Source organism: Seriola dumerili, unplaced genomic scaffold (genome assembly GCF_002260705.1).
Source record: "Seriola dumerili isolate Sdu_G_001 unplaced genomic scaffold, Sdu_1.0 BDQW01000044.1, whole genome shotgun sequence".
In the NCBI taxonomy this organism is placed as follows: domain Eukaryota; kingdom Metazoa; phylum Chordata; class Actinopteri; order Carangiformes; family Carangidae; genus Seriola; species Seriola dumerili.
The window spans coordinates 511,993-529,638 of NW_019174299.1; the positions used below are offsets into that span (position 1 = coordinate 511,993).

Genomic DNA, 17,646 nt, shown 5'->3' on the forward strand with positions numbered 1-17,646 from the left:
TTATCAAATAAAACACACTGTTGGCTCAAGAGTTTCCTTACTTCAAAAATTTTCCTCATGTTATTCTCTGTGAGTGGGAGGAGGAGTTTGCTTTAAACCAGGCCAAGCAGATTTTTAAAGAGGCTAGTCTTGTCCTTATATTCATCCCACCACAAAGCCATCAGGGAGAGCTTTGTGGTTTTGGTTTATAGGAAGGTCTCAACTTCAAATGAGGTGAAAGACGGGCAGAAATCATACCAGACCTCATAAAACATACAACGGTAACGATTTTGTGAGGTGAAAACCGCACAAAATCTCATGAGCTGAAAGGTCACAGCTTTGTATGAGATCACCCACAGCACTCCACTGTGTATTAATTAATGCTTACTCTACCAGTTCACACTGCGCCGAATAAAGCCAGAGGTTTGTGCACCGGTGTGTGTTTGGCTGTGCATATACGTGTGATTTGTGTTTGCCTGTTTCCGAGTGTGCTCTTGTTGGTGTTTTGTGTTTGTCCACATGTAATCAGCAGGCAGCTTGCTTTGTCGCTGTGTGGCCTTTTGTGATGTGCACGAGGTAGGGGGCTAGGGGAGGTTTGGGTCAAAGGTCAGACAAAATGGATGATCTTCTCCTTTGCTGTAAATGTCACACTTTGTGGCCATTCTTGTATTAATACTGTGAACAGGTGCACTGTGTAATTCAGGAAATAATATCATTTGTTATGTGCTAAAAAGAACTGTAGCTGCTAAGCTTAGCTTTACTTAGCAGAAAAGCTGAAAACAGGGGGAAACAGCCTGGCTCTGCATGAAAAAGACTGTAGCTTTATATTTAACAGGCAGACATGACAGTGGTATCAGTCTTTCCATCTACTTCCTTTCCAAAACAGGAAGTTTTGCATTTTATTATGTTATGTTATTATTTTCATGTGTGTCATATTGTCATTATTCAGCCTTGTTTGTTTGATTGTTTCTCTTTTTGAGGTTGCTAGTGATCAAATAAGAGATGAACTCCATTGAAGGTTGTTCAACCAAAAAGATTTCTTTCCACAACATGACAAAGATTGACTTCACAAACAATATACTAACAATTACACTTTAAACTTCTAGTTAAAATTCACTGTCCTGAAGGTGGTGATAGAAATGCCATAGGTATAAATTCAAAAGTATTTATGAGTGTGAGGAAACTCAACAAGTGTCTAAAATGTAAATGGTTCAACCTCTGGGGAGAATTCATTTGTTGAATAAATTTTATGGGCCCTTAAGATTATGATATTTCTTCTTCTTCACTCAGAATCAAACTGTTGGAATGAACAATATATAAGGCAAATCCAGCCATAAGATTTTGATATACCTTGACTTGGACCAAAGCGAAACTGTGTCCTGACAGTGGTGGCAGGAGGTGAGGGGATCAACAGGTTATAGGAATCATACAGGGACCATGAATAGCCAAACCCGATTTCATGGAAATCATGGCCTGAACAGAAAGCAAAAAAAAAAACACAAAACACAAACTTGCATTATACAATGACCTTTGTTTATTTACCTGATCCACTGCTGAGAGATCTATCTTCTCAACTTCCTGCAAAGCCTCAGAGAGGTGAAATAATGATGAAGAGGCTCCTGCCCTCCTCTTCCACAGAAATCATCCATTCCATTCTGTTGCACTGGCTGTGGCCCTGTATCCTGCTACTGTTTTCCTGTGTTTTGATCTCATTCACACAAACAAATACTCATACTACAGCCTCACTAAATCCAGAGAGCAGCTTGAATCCCCCTTGAACCTAAATGAGAATCCGGCTGCTCATCCGCTCCCATAATTTTGTATTCTGTTTCCACTTTCTTTAGTTCTTTGCCCCAACAAGACCTCCCAGAGAGACACCTCAACTAAAGTGTGTAAACCCACATGTGTGTGTACGTGTCTGTTTCCACCAGCGTAGCAATCGCAGCTATGACTTATAGCTTGCGTTGACAGCCAGTTATTCATGCGTGTCACTAGGCCTCTGTGTTAAAACTGCTTTATTTATTGCCCACCTCAGCTTTTCAGCCGATCACATCACAAATCAGACAAGTGACTCAAAGCCAGCAATGAATTAAACATTTCCAAACATGCTTTTCTCTTACAATCTAATTTTCCCCAGGACGGGATTTGTTCTGCCTTTTAACAGAAGTGAACATTTTACACTCCTGTTTTACAACCCGGCGAAGGATTTTTTAAGTGCACATGTACAGCTGGCAACAGAAGATGTAAATGTAAAATAAATTGCCCTTTAAATAATATGTAAAGAGTTGGAGAGTGTCCATCTTTCAGTGGTCTGTAGCTCCTTCCTCACACTGAATGGGAACATAAAACACTCTGGCAGGCATTCAGATTCAGAGTTAGCCGCCCTCCAGCCCAATGTCTGTGGCCATGCTAAGGGCGTGTCCCCACTTTGATGGGACACCCACCCCTGACTGGCCCTCCTCTAATCCTAAACCCTGAAACCCCACAAATAAAAGCAAGGGTTAGCACCATCTGTCAGGTTTTAACACAATCTTCCTAATCAATTCCAGTCATTTGTCTGGGAATTTGAATATAATGTATATGTGGGGTTCATGATCTTTGCACGTTTTGTCTGGTGAAGTTGGATTTTCACATTTGGTCACAAATCTTACTCATCTTTATCTTCATTCATAGCCTTGTATTTATTATAGACAGTGCCTCTTGTGTTGACAGACACTGAATTGCCCCTTTGTCTCTCTTCCTCGTCTATTGAGTGAAGTGTCTGCTGGAGAGGGGACCATCATCACTGTGGGATGGGGTTATTTGGTTCAGTGCGACTATTCGCCTCTCTGGTCATAACTCTGAGCTCAGTGAACATGTTTCTCACACCCCTCACTCCAGCTGGGGGGGGGGGGGACAGGAAGCGACTCAGTCTGCCACTGAGGCCACTGAGCTGTTTTGTCTCGTGAGCGTCGCGATGGCAATGCGTAGGGTCGCCAAGCATGCAGCACCCAGATGCTGGACCTCGAGGAATCCCCCCGCTGATGCAAGGCCAGGCCAGAGGAATCTGCTGCCACATCCCTGTTAAACCAGAGGCAAGACTCAGACTCCAGCACTGAGTCAGATGACTTATTTGCAAACTGCAGGTCCACTTATCGCTTTACTGGAAAAACAACCTCAGGACATCATCTACTGTTTTATATCACATGATATCATTACAAAAATGTAAATCTAAATCTAAATAAGGAAGTTCTTTGTATAAACATTTCAGATATCATGATATATACATGTTTGCAGCAATTACTATGAAAAACAACCTTCCCTAAATCTAGTCTGACATCTCTCTCATCTTAGAGTTTTCCAGCACCTTTGATGTTGCTTCAACTTTGTCTGGAGTGTAATGTTAACGAGGAGAACAGCATATGTCCACTGCAGTACATGATCCGAAGCACTGATCAAAGACCCCAGAGACAGATCAGTCATAAGATCTGGCGGAGTTTACTGTGAGACTCAGACAGCCAGGACAGTCATGAATTAAATAGATTCAAAGATCACATGGATGAGGCTCAGAAGAGTGTCTCCTCATTGCATTTATGCATGTAAACTCCCAGAAAATTAAAATGTGCACATGTATTCAAAGCTAAATTTATCTCTTTTTATCTACTAATGATTTTCTCAGACAGTGTTTGTAAGTGCAAGTAGATCCTGATATGATCAGCTAAAGTAGACTCATGTTTTAGTCATCCATGACTTCCTTTGTCTTATTTGCAACTGCAGACTTGATAACTTATTTTAACATTTTACTCAGCTGCTAATGAGCCATCATGCCTTTTTCCATTTCCATTTTCTGCCAATTCATACTTCTGCTCTAGAACATTTCAGAGGGAAATATTTTTTTTACTCTACTATAGTTATCTGCCCATCTTGCCACTTTCTGATAGCGACTCACTGTAGCCTCCAACCTGCCCCTCAAGACGTAGCGCTGCTCAGAGGGCGTATTATAACCTCTTGTCTTGTAAAGGCAACAAGTGCCGAAGCTCTTGTCAAGTAACAACCACCACCACCTGCTCCTGGCAAGAAATCATGTTCGGCGGCAGACAAAATTTATAAATATCCAATATTTCACAATATAAGCAAAGATTAGAGAAATTTTTTTTTAAAAATGAGTACAAATGCATAATCAACCGTCTTCTACGTTTTGGAAGGGGCAGAACTTTTATTTTATATACTTTTAAATACTTTTAGCTGATAATACAATTGAAAGTTTGAATGTGGAGTCTTTTTACATGTTGGTAATCATTATGCATTATGCAACAAAGGAGCATTTGTGATGCAATAAACAACAAGTTAAAAAGTACATCAAAATGCTGGAGGGTTTTCAATAACCTGGCAACACCCAAATTTGAATAAAGACTAGTAATTATCAGTCTATGACACAGCAGTGATCTGTCAACATTGAGAAAGCCATTAGGTAGAATTTTAACCTTGTAACTTATGAGAAAAGTGATTCCTACTCTTTCCACAAAAGGTCATGGATATGTCATGAGTCAGAATCAAACAACAGCATTAATTGGCAGAACGGCTTCAATTTATTTTAAGTATCAGGGCGTGAAGGCCAATCGTACCACCCATACTGTCAGACAGACAAATCCAGACACAAGAATGAGCCCTAAACAAGGAAGGAATGTGAAGGTGAGTTCATACCAGCTTGATGAACAGAAACTAAGGGAAGCATTACTGAGAGTCAAACTGGCCCATCAGCTCAGTTTTAATGCCCATATTAGGCCGAAATGCCATGTGGCGTTCCCAACATGCCTGTCTTGAAGATCGTCATTCTTGTCACTCCCAGAAATCTACTTGATTTCTTGGCTTGGCATAGTCACAAAAAAAACCATCTTACATAACCAGCAGCTAATAATCATGTGTTTCGGCTCCGCTCCTCCTCCTGCTACGTCATTTGCTGCTTCCACAGAAGTCAGCTTTCTCAACCTAAATTATAGGCCAAAAAGTCCTTATGTAATAATTACTAAGTATGATAAACTGTCAGCAAAAGTGTTCGCCCCAGATACAGTTGAGTGACCTGCTTATGTTGGAGGACTTCTACAGTTCCTGGAGGACCATTGAGCGCAGTACGTTTCCCATAGCTTTCTTCTGACCTTTGTTCTGTCATCTCATAACCATATAATGCTGTCTACCAGAAGGATGTCTGACAAATTCACCAGCATGTCACAGTGACCCTTTCTATCTCTGTCGAAATGTACCTTAGCCTTTAACTCTCCCTCTAATCACTTTAAAAGACAGCAGCATTAGAGCGTGGGGGGACTGTTAATACAAGAGGAGGAAGACAGGAGAAGCTCTGAACCGCATTAGCAATAAAAATGAAAGGCCACTGAAATGACAAAATATGGAGTGATGTGTGATAAGCACGTAGCACCATTTACAGCAAGCCCTAGCACACTTAAGGGACTTGGCTCCCGATCGTGGTCATTTTTTTTATGAAGGAAATTATGTTGAGAGGTGATAAGAGCCAGATGGTCCTTGGGAATGTTTTGCACATGCATCCTCAGCTCAGACTGGGAGGCTGTGTAGAAAAAGTGAATTCACATAATCCACTGTTTATTTAAGATCAAAACTCTGTGCAAATATATAACTCTCTGTGTATTGTTAGATTTTAAGAGGCATACTAATCTTCTTTAATTTGCTATTCTTTTGAGCAATTATGCTTTTTGACTTTTACTAGCTCTTCCACATTAACAGCATCATATTTTACACAGCAGGGTGAGATAATGTATGGGATAACCACAAGGAGCCTTCAAAGTCAGAAAAGAAGAGAAATCAATCCAGGCAATGATAAGCATATTGTTGCCTATAATCCTTTATAAAAAAAAAAATCAGTGTGATATTCAGTCTGATTAGAAATAATAAGCTTACTTTTGTTTAAAATATATGTGGTTGTCAGACTTTGCTGGCATGGTTACCAGAATAAATTTTTGGCCTTTATACATTAAAAAACAGAAACATTAACCAATGCACAGTATCGCGTTGCTATATGAAATATTGCTACATACAGATATCTGTGCATTTTAATAACCTCAAATGTCACTTTAAACCTCTTAAAAATTTCCCTTAGTGAGTTTACTTTCACCATCTGTTGTAAATTGTAATTGATAGGAACCACAGCAGGAAGTGAAGAAAAGCAAACAACGCATACAGCATGTAACCCAAATACTCTAAGCAGGTGGATTTACAGTATGTGACAGATACTAGGTGGAGTTTTATCTTTAGCTTTTAATGCAGGGCAAGGCTATCTTTGTTTCACTGCAGCTTTCTCTCACATGTAGCATGAACCAAACCGTTGAGGCCTCAACCAATGAGAACACCACCACAGTATCTGAAAAAAGTAGACAGTCATGTTAGAAATGAAGACGGACAACATTTCTCTCCATTCAGGTGTTTGTCGAGGTAATAACAAGGATTAGCTCTCCACTGTGGGAGTGCGGGGCATACTGAGCTTGTGCCAAGAGCAGATGACAAAGGACGCTGAGGAAATATGAGCCTCCGAAAGCGTCAATTAGAGAACGTGGGAGAAAAAAAAATACAGCTCACAGTGATAAGCATGTAGCAGGTTTGCATGCCACAGGTGTAAAACTTTGTGTCACTGTGTGTTCTTTGCGAACTGCAAGTCGAGGCAGTGATTATGCAACCCTGGTACTGGCTGGCAATCTGGGGTGCGTTCTCATAATTTTCTAAGGGAACAGTCATTAACAGAGTAACTGCCAAGGTTTCACTGCAGCAAGCTTATGCAAGCTAGAAAAATAGGTGGGGTGTCTTTGACCAGGAGTAAAAAGAAAGAAAACAGCAACAATGGGGCAAGATGTCATTATCATCAGGTCTGAGGACTGAATATGTTAACTGCAGAGCATGCTACTTTCCTTTTGGGTCAACTGTATGCATTTGAGAGTCAAGGGAAGTGGGTTTGGTAAACATCTGCACATGTGAACAGATGAAAGCGCTTCGGAAAAATAGAGGCTGTGGCACGTGTGAGCGCAAAATGCAAATGAAAATGTTGCAGTGTTTTTTTTTTTTTTAAAGGTGTTTAATGTGTGGTGGTTGTTTACAGCATGTGTGTGGGAAGATCTGAGAAGGAAGTCTTACCCCTTACTCTCATGTATGCTGACACAATGCATCGTGTTACATCAACACACTTAGTTACAGTGTGTCCAAACCCAGCTGTAAACAGAGGGTATCCAGGTAACCAGGTGGTGGGTGGAGTGCGCCGCTGATTTCATCAGTGTCTGCGGGAAGGCAAGAATGCACATGGAGAAGCATTATTTAGATATGATTCAGACCAAAGAGAGAGAGAAAGGCAGGGACTTTGGGGCATAGACAGAAAGAGGAAGAAAGAGAAAGGAAGTGCTAACTGTAAGGGCAAAAATATACCTGTTAACATGAGAACTGTGCAAAGAGAGAGAGGTAGTGCTAAAGCATGACTGCATTTACTGCCGAGAAGTCTTTTTTACGCGAAATTGGGTACATACCAGAGTGGCTGAGTCACTTGGTGTGCCCCAACACACAACCCATCACTTGATTTCACCACATCACAGGTGAGGCACTGATGCATGGAGTGCCTGGCATTCTGCACCTGGAGCTAAAAGAGAGAGAGCCAAGAAACAAAAGATAAAACATTGGAGTGTGTGCTACTGGACAGTCTCAATACATCAACCGAATACTTTTTTTTAAGTATATTTTTTGGGCTTTTTTATGCCTTTATTTGATAGTACAGTAGAGAGACAGGAAATGGGGAGGTAGAGAGAGGGGGAATGACACACAGCAAAGGCCGTCCGATGCGGGACTCGAACCAGGGCCAACTGCAGCGAGGACTGTAGCCTCTACACATGGGGCGCCTGCTTAGACCACTATGCCACTCGACGTCCCATCCACTGAATATTTAAGGAATATAATGTACAATAGTCTGCTGTCTCCAACTGTTGTGTCCCAGCCACACCATGGATTTGACCCAGCAAACCTCTACTGATGAGATCTGCACTCAGACAGTCAAAATGTTCTTGTGTATGTTATCTAATGAGCTATATCTCGCAACAGAACAAGCCTCCGATACAAAGTTCAGATATGTTTGTGCCTGTCGAACAAACAAAGGTACCCATGATGGTGCAGCTGCAGGAGCTGTGTACAGACATTGAAATTGCCCTCCTTTGACCTCCAGCTTAAGTTATGACTAAGATATCAACGCTCTGAGCTAAATACAGGTCAGGTCTAGTCCCCTGACAGACTTGAGTGCCTGAAGGCCCAGATAGGAACAGGGACAGGACGTTCCCCCAGTATAACAGCGAGAAAGAATGCCTTGAGCGGTGGATTCAAAACAGAGGGGACATTTCCCATGACACAATCCCTGCCATTTCCTGGAGCTCTGAGGTTTTGTATACAAACGGGTCCTGAGGAATGCTAAACCGGCAGGTCAGGCAGTGGCCCTCAGGGTTACAGCTGACGTAAAGCCTCACATCCAGCAGAATGCTATAAACCCTGCACAACCTCATACTGTATATCAAAAGCTCTGGGAAAATATACATGTATAAAATATGATGCACTAATCCCCTCCCATGACAGGACCTGTGTGACTTTGCTCTGCAATAGATGTTTGGCCAGACCCCTCCCTTGTGCCCACAGCAATATTGTAATGTTATTGCACTTTGAAATATTGATGACTATATATTTGTGTCTCTCTGTCCTGACTTTGCACAGATGAATCACAGACTTAATAATGCTTTCAGACAGATTGCACCATTTCTCTCTTCCCTAAGAATAAAACTTGCATGTAAGTGCAGTTCTAATTTTTTTTTAATGTAGGAATGAATCTTTCAGCTATGATGCTTGGTGGTTTCAAGGAATTCTATTTTGTAGATCAGAAATTGAAAATGTGCTGATTCTGCCTCTGTACACTGTATGGCTGTTCAGAACCATTCATACTTTCCACACATCTTCTCCTGTTTCAGCCATGATGATTTTACCAGAGAGAAGCAAGCCCTAGTCCCTCTATGTTACCTTGTGAAAGATACACTGTGCATTTCTCAGGCTCTCTCTTTACACTTTATTGAAGTAAACCTGCCATATACAATCCATGGTTGTCACAAAAGAACGATTTGTCAGAGCCACATCTCTCATCGGTAGGTGGTTTATAATCAAACACATAAAGTTATAGCTCTTTGGTTTGGGTTTTTATCATTCTGGATTAGATTCTCAGAGGAGGGAATTCTTTCAATCTCACACTCCAGTCCCAGTTGTCCTGTATGCTGGATGGGTTTCACAGAACAGGGGATACTTTCTCCTTACCATATATCCCTGCAACATTTAATATAAGAGTCCTGTGTCTAATGGCAACACACATCAGCACAAAACCTCTCTCAAACATTGACAGTTTACTTTGGAAATTTACGTAGCAGATATGCATACATATAATAGTGAAAAAGAAAAAATTCTGGGAAGACACCAGAAATAACATGTCTCCAGGCAAATCATTTTGTAAGTAGAAGAGTTGAGAGACTACAGACTTGCATGAATTATTACAGCCATAGCTGAGGAAAGGGATATGGATTAAATGTATCTACTGCGTGATGAGAAGAGAGGCAGAAAAAGGTCACAGACAGTAACTCTACCTCATCAGATGCAGACACATAGTCATAATCACAAAATCCATCAAGTCTAGACCAGAGCAGTCAAACAGTGGTTTTACAAAGTGAAACACAACCTCTCAGACAGGTAGAGGGGAATCAATTTGATATCAGATGAGAAATCTGCAGTAACATGAACCAATTGGCATGGGGACAACATGAGACAAAAACACCAGTAAAAATATTAAGTTTATGTCAAATTTCTGTCTTCTAAGAGACACTAGTCTTATTGTTATTGTAGCATTCATCAGCATTTATTGTGTGACTTTAGAAATTGGCAAGAGTGGTTTCACTGAACAAAATGACAAAGGATAATGTGACCTGCTTAACACACAGTCACGGGATCTCAAAATTGGGTTACTTGTCCAATAGATGTATGAAAAATGAAAGATTTGGTGTATCATTTCATAATGTGAGTGATCAGGTGGTTTCCAAACTTTTGCCAGACATACCCCCACAGCCATCCAGTATCCTTTCATCGACATCAGAGTCATGTCCCAAATATGTTAAGTTGAACATTATTTAACTATCAATGATATGAGAATGTCTTTGGCTGGTTAAGGCTCCATATATGCCACTTGGCGTGGCAGAAGCTGGGTGTTTCAACCAAATAGCTATTTCAACCATTTATTCATTACTTTTAGCTACCCATTTATCCATAATTTGCTTCAACCAGTCCATTACACTTACTACCATATCCATTATTTTTAACATTTTAGCATTAGCTAACTATTTCAACCATTTATAAATTTATTTTAGCATTAGCTAACTACTTCCAACCATCTATCTGTTATTTTAACTAAACTACTAACTATTTCAATGATATATCCATTACTTTTAGCTAACTAACGTATTTTAACTTGTTTGGTAACTATTTTTCATGCATGCCAGTTGTAACTCAGTATGTAAATACGTATGACTGAGCTACTCCACAATCCCTTGTATCTGCCAAAGAAAGCAGCCTTGCTAAGTTATGTAGAGTATCTTGTTATTATACTCTCTTTTTTTTTTTTAGATGAGCAACAAGTTTGAGTTTACCAGATTCAAAAGCCCATTAAACTGACTCAGGCAAACATCTCCGATAAATGTAAGATCTGACATAATTCAGTTCAGTTGAAATGCCTCCAGTAAAATTAACCTCATATAACTTTGTTGCCAGGTATAGCGTGACATTTCAGGCTCATCATATCTACCACAACACGACTTCAGCTGTTTCACTTCTGCTCATCAGTCTCACATGGGACATCCTGTCGAGTACATCTGCTTCTTCAGTGTTATTACAAACCTTGCATTGTGTCTACGCCATGCACTTATTACATGTGTCTGTCCTGGAATAGCACAGCACAATGTGACTCACTTGGTCTGGTCCTCCACAGGGTGAGCACATGAACAGACTCACACCAGAAAGCTCTCATGCTTTTTTCCTCCTGAAGCAGTAGCAGATACCCTTTTCATTGTTTGCACTGCTGTCACAGAGCAGAATCCATGACTGCTCCATCTCATGCATTTCCCCCTTGAGCACGAGGCTGGCCTGCTGCCTCCACCAGTTCCAACAAACACTTTACTTTTCTCCCCAGAAATGCCACAAAGACACACAGCTGTGCACGTGGGATGTCCTTGCTCTTTCCCCTGAGCAGCTGTAAGGTCTTCATAAAGTCTGTTTACACTCAGTGCTGTGGGCCAAGCTTGCTCAGGAGGTGTTTTAAAGGCTTTTCCAGACCACTGTGCACCTCCACTCGACCTTCACTTGCTAATTACTGGGCCACAGGCACAAGGAAGGCCACCTGTAGCAGAAAGCAGCCCAAGCGCACAAGACCATGGAACCATAGACTAGACCATGCTGTCAGGACAGACTCAGAGAAAATGAATAGATGAAGTGCAGCCCGACAGATGTTTTTACTTTGTACAGGTAAGAAAGAGGAATTTAGAGACAGAAAGCTCAATATAGAATAAAATGAACGAAACACTCTATGCCATAAAACACTGAAAACTTGGCAACATCTTAGGTCAAGTAAGTTCAAGATTTGTAACAATGCTTGGGAGTTGTAGATATTTGAAAGAGGTTCAAGGCCTGCTGTTATCTGTCCCACAGACTCTGGGAGCCCAGCCAAGCTGATGCCATCTCAAGGGGAGGAATGCAACAAAATGGCAGGAAATTCCTACTTGGTTTGCTTCCATCTGCAGAACAAATTCTTTCAAATCAGGCCTCTGAAACGCATAAAGATGCAAGTGTTTTTTTTTAATGGTCAGAATCTTAGCTGTAGTGCACATGGGATGGTAACCAGTTAAATGCAGAAACAAGATGACAACAAGGCAACGGGAGAGGATTTACTGTTTATGAGGCATGTTCACCACATAAACATTGGCTTTAAATTGAAGCTGAGCTGAAGTTTCATGCAAGAAGCATCTTAACAGAGAAAGCACAGAATTACCTGAGAATGGTTAACATTTCTTTTACACAATAATTCATCCAAGCCCAGCAGAGTGTCAAGTATTTTTTGACAGCTCATAATACTAAGATGCTATGTTCATGATTACTACTTTTACACAAATTCTAAGACATCTGTACCAAAGAACAAAAGACTAAGCTGTGGTCAAAAGAAAAGCCAACTGTACCTGAGGCTTTGGCGCCACCTAGTGAAATCTCACTCACATGCACATGATGTTAGTGCCCTGTAATTGCACCACAAATTTTCCAGTTGCTCCTATGAACTTGAATGATGGATTACTTGAACTGCATAATAGACACTTCTGGACCTGGGCTTTGGTTGGAATCTCTTTACAATGGGCCAAGTTTCCTCTTAGTTCCCATTCTGTACAACTACATTTGATTTGCAGATTTGCAGATTTGCAATGCCTTTGTTTGAAATGTCTAAATCCTAAAACCCTGTGATTGCAGTTGACAAGACCTATTAAGATTCATTTAGATACTGAAACAGATCTTAGTTTAGCCCTTGAGTCTCCTCATCTTGAAACCATTGACCTCCCCGCCCTTTCTCTCCTGTCTCAAAGACTCTATTTTAACACAGTTTGCCCACTTAGCAGCTTTATCAGAGCTTTCATCAAATAAAGCAAATAAAGGCTGTGACATGCAATTGAAAACTCATTGCTGTCAACTGTTCTGAGCCTCTGTTGCCTGAAATATTTTCACTCAACTCAAGCCTGTGAAAAGGTCTTCAAATCAGAAATTGTTTGTGAGCAACATAGTGATTTCCCTCCTCAATCCCTTTAACTGTGCTTCTTGGTGGCCGCTCTCAGCCTCACTCTCTGGATGTTATCAGTGGAGCACTCAGAGGTCAGTATGGCTTTATTCATGACCGAGTACAGGCCTGGTATCTTGATGTTTTGTTGCCACCTGCTGCTCATGTCAGTGGTGCATGCACACAATGTTTCCCACACATACATAGATTAAAAAAAAAAATCAAACTATACAAGGTCATGAGAAAAACGGGAGGAGACCATCTGGCTGATAACAGACAGATTTTCACATGCCCCCAACCCATCCCATTATCTGGCCCAATTCAAAGGTGTCTTCCTCACTTTGCTCCTGCTGCTCTCTACTGAAGCAGAGTATTGGTGAGTCGGGCTCCATGGACAAGAAGGTGGTGCTGATCACAGGCTGCTCCTCGGGAATCGGTCTCAGCCTGGCTGTCCGTCTGGCATCTGACCCTGAAAAAACATTCAAAGGTAACAGGAGCTGACATCTACCCACCATGGTGTTTTTTTTATGTATTTCCAAGAGAGCTTGCACTGGGTTGATGTTAAGGACCTTTAAACCACACTGAGACACTCTATAGTATGTAATATTGTGCCATACACTCATGAAGCACTTTATTAGGAACTCCATACCAATACTGAGTGTTATGGAATATCTTAGTGTGATTGTATTTGTAAGTTGTCTTCTTATTGTAATGGGAAAAATTTTATCCATCATATGTGTGCTCTCATGTAACCTAATTTTAACCTCTTTGTAGTTCAAGGTAAAGGAGTAGTTCTTCATCTGCATTCAGGTTTTGTCTCCTGAGAATTTATAGCTAGATGCCGGATACTCCCAACTCTCAGCTAGAGGAGGATACTCCCATGTTTACCATAGTAGAAAAGACTGGGATTGTTCTCATTTCAGACTTTGTGGGGACCATTGATCTCTGTACTCAGCCCATTTGCATATGCTAAGTTGAATTAAAACCACAAAGACAGGCCTGAGTCTTTACCTTTTGTAAGGTTTCCACAACACTGGGTAGAGCCTTTCTTTGCTCTCAAAATAGCTTCAGTTCTTTGTGCATGCATGGAGTCCACATGATGTTGGAAACATTCCTTTGAGATTCTCTTCCGTGTTGACATGATTGATTCTGTTGATTGGTTCTGTAGTCTATGCCACAATGAGGAACCTGGCCAAGAAAGAGCGCCTTTTAGAGTGTGTGAAAGGCCTGCACAAAGACACCTTGGACATTCTCCAAATGGATGTGACGGACCGGCAGTCAATTCTGGATGCGAGGGACAGGGTTGTGGAGAAACGACTGGACATTCTGGGTATGACATAGTGTCTGTGTGTTGTGATTAGGATTGCAATTTGTGTGTGTTAATGAGCTTTATCCTTACTACTTACAGTGTGTAATGCTGGTGTGGGTTTGATGGGGCCCCTGGAGCTGCAGTCCTCGGACTCGATGAGGCAAATTTTGGAGGTCAACATCTTAGGTACCATCCAGACCATCCAGGCTTTCCTACCAGAGATGAAGGCTCAGAGCCAGGGCCGCATTCTGGTCACGGGCAGCACCGAAGGGCTTCACGGTGAGACAAGCAAATGGTTGAGGAGTCACTGAATGTCAACAGAGTTCCACGTGTGCAGTTTCTGTAATGATTTGATAGAAATCATGTAAACAAACCAAGTTAAGACTTGATGCCATGCATGACATTGCCAAAATAACCCATCTTGATGCTTAATGCACTCTCACAGGTCTCCCTTTTAATGAGGTGTACTGTGCCAGTAAATTTGCAATAGAGGGAGCATGTGAGAGTTTGGCCGTCCTCCTGCAAAACTTCAATATCCAGTGAGTTTTAAAGTTCGCTGCATCTTGCACCCTGAGTTTAGAGACTGTTGAGTGTATATAGTTTTTGAACAGTTATTATTGATGACAAGGAGAGATTATTGACCTCATCCTTCATCCTGCAGTGTCAGTCTCATTGAGTGTGGTCCAGTCAACACAGACTTCCTGGTCAACATGCAGAAGGCAGAGCTTGGGAATACTTCTCTCCAACAGGTTGATACCAAGACAGTCAGCCTCTATGAAAAATACCTGCAGCACTGTGACTCTGTTTTCCAAAACGCAGCACAGGACACTGAGGACATTGTAAAGGTATGTTGAACGATTACAGCAGGTCATAACTGCATTAGTAAAATGTATTGATGAAGAACAGTTAATTTCTGAAATGCAGTTTTAGCTACTTATGCACAGTTTTGTCTGCAGGCTGGCACATAATCCTGTATCTATAGCGTTTGACTTTTTGTTTTCAATAAATAAAAAAAATCCATAGATTAAAAACAAAATCTGTATTCTAAATCAATTGATGGGCTGGAAAAGATGTTGATAGTATAGTTAGTTGTAGTTCAAGATTTTATTAATTAGTATATATTAGTATATATAGATATATATAAATATATATCTATATATCTATATATATCTATATATGCTAATATATATACTGATATACACATATATAATCCACTTCATCCAGCTATAACATTAAAATACATCATTTAAATGCATTAATAATAATCATTTAATAATGTAAGAATAAATCACCAACGGGAGCTATTCTGTGTATTAAGTACTTTTACTTTCTATACTTGAAATGCTTACTTAATTTTTTTCTGCAAATACTTTCATATTTTATGTTAATGTTTATGTAAATATTTACTTGAATTTTTTTTTGAATAATGGACTTTTGTAGTTATAAATTTTTGTACTGTTACTTTTACTTCAGTTGAAGGCTAAGAATATAGATATACAGTATATGTAGAACAGGTTTATCACAACAAATATGTAAAATTCAGTGTCAATATGAGAACAGCTCTACATCTCACTGTTTTGTTTGTTTTTGTGTGCAAGGTATTTCTAGATGCCATCCAGTCCCCCAGCCCCACGTTCAGATATTTCACCAGTGGTGGTGTTCCACCTCTGACCCAATTGAAGATAACAGAGCCAGATGGCTCACAGTGCATCCGTGCTATGAGCAAAATAATCTTCTCAGTTGAGGAACAATAACTGCTATGCATGCAAAGCTCCACTTCATGCACTTCCTCCACTCTTGCTCTTCCTTTATTTTATGTGTAGATGTTGATATTTAGCTGTTTTAGTTTAGATTTCTGGGATAAAGTTGATGCCCTCTGATTGACTGTTGTTGCTCAACTGGAAAGGGCAGTGAGTTCACACAAGGGTGTAACTCAACACTTCTATGTTTTGTATGTCACTTATGAAAAGTTATATTCCTTATTAAAAAAAAGGATAAAAATGGAGATTATGTTTTATATTTTGAGTAATACAGCAGCTTCAGCATTCCAGACATTTGATAGTGCTCTCACACTCACACTGGGGGGCATATTTTCCTTGGGATGTTTCTGGACACATTGTTAAGTGAAAACACTCACAAGAATTTACTTATGTAAATTATAATTGGCCATTTTAAGCAAACTCCCAAAAGCATTGAAAGCAATGTGCTTGATTTTTGTATGAATGAATGATACTGAAAGTTGTCTTTCTTTTCTGTTGTTGGCTTTACCTCTTATCTTAAATTTCCCATATAGTCATGAATGAATAAAATGCTTCAAATGAACTAAACTTGCAGATTGTACTGTGCAGGTGTTCATGTTGTTGTCGCCCCTGTGACTTAACTTTCTCTGAATATTAAATAGTCAAGGTAGGTCTCACAAGGTATATGTCACAAGTATTTATTGTATGTCAAAAATTTATGAAACTACATAATAATCAGGAAATGCAGTATGTGATTGAAACAGAGCAAACCCTTTTTTTTTAGCAACCTTCAAACAGCTGGTCTAGTTTGAAAGTGCCCTCTCACCTAGAAATTGATTCTCTCTGTGTTCTCTGGTCCTTTGTACATACTGGAACAAAAAAGAGAGATGGCCTCATTTATTCTAAGGTGATTAGATTTCAATATGTCTTGATATGTATTTTTAATCTTTGAAAGGAATCCTTATGGGTCTTTGTCAGACAGGTTTTTTTAGAAAAGTCATCAAAAGTGATATTTTGTACACTGGGAGACATATTTTAAATCTACACATACAATTACGTTCATTGATCGCTTGGATGAAGACCTGTCAATGATTAATACATCTGTTAAAAAGCAAGTGAGCTAGAAACGTAGACTTTGACGTCCTCACAAACCAGTGACATCAATAGAGTGACTTCATCAAACGTGTAGGATAGTTAAGTGAATTTAGTGAATATCCCACAAAGACAAATAAGCATAAACAAACAAAAAAATCTAATAGAAACACTGCAATTCAAGATGTATGCAATTTAGAATGACCTCTACTAGCCTTCCTTTTCATTAGAAATCTAAAAGAGGTCATTTAAAGTCTATGGACCATTAGGAAATGTCTTTTAAAACTTTCTGAATTGTTGTAAGTAAGTTGTAAGGAGGATTTTAACCAGCTTCAGTTAGGCTTTCCACTGAATCACTGATCTGTTCAAAGTTTAAGGATCAAAGCTTGATCGAGCGCCAGCTGGAACAGTAGCTGTGTAACTTTTGGCTGGGCTGTTAAGCCCTCGAGTATGTTCTCTTACAACCTGAGACAGGTTATCTTGTCTGCACATCGACGTGTTACGCTTGCGGCCAATCTTTGATAGGATTAACTGAGGTTCTAAAATCCCCCATGAACAAGTGCCCTAATTCCAGTCTGAAGATCCTGAAATGGATCCTGCACTTCCAGTTCTTACTGTGTTACCACACAGCCACTAGTACAGCAGCAATTAGAGGTGTCAGC

The 17,646-nt window shown here is 40.2% G+C and overlaps 1 protein-coding gene across 1 annotated transcript; it reads left to right on the forward strand.

Moving 5' to 3' along the window:
• Positions 1–13,170: 13,170 nt before the first annotated feature.
• On the forward strand, positions 13,171–16,484 carry hsd17b1 (hydroxysteroid 17-beta dehydrogenase 1). The gene is made up of 6 exons (XM_022739590.1): positions 13,171–13,331; positions 14,013–14,174; positions 14,253–14,432; positions 14,599–14,692; positions 14,815–14,998; positions 15,752–16,484. Exons 1-6 carry the CDS (start codon positions 13,235–13,237, stop codon positions 15,905–15,907), a joined length of 873 nt encoding a protein of 290 aa, XP_022595311.1. The 5' UTR covers positions 13,171–13,234; the 3' UTR covers positions 15,908–16,484.
• Positions 16,485–17,646: the final 1,162 nt, after the last annotated feature.

What these genes read in the sequence shown, in the direction of transcription:
- hsd17b1 (XM_022739590.1), top strand. Translation starts at nt 13,235, where the DNA reads ATGGACAAGAAGGTGGTGCTGATCACAGGCTGCTCCTCGGGAATCGGT. An exon ending in GAAACGACTGGACATTCTGG is followed by an intron (nt 14,175 to 14,252) that starts GTATGACATAGT and finishes TACTACTTACAG; the next exon opens with TGTGTAATGCTGGTGTGGGT. An exon ending in CAGCACCGAAGGGCTTCACG is followed by an intron (nt 14,433 to 14,598) that starts GTGAGACAAGCA and finishes GCACTCTCACAG; the next exon opens with GTCTCCCTTTTAATGAGGTG.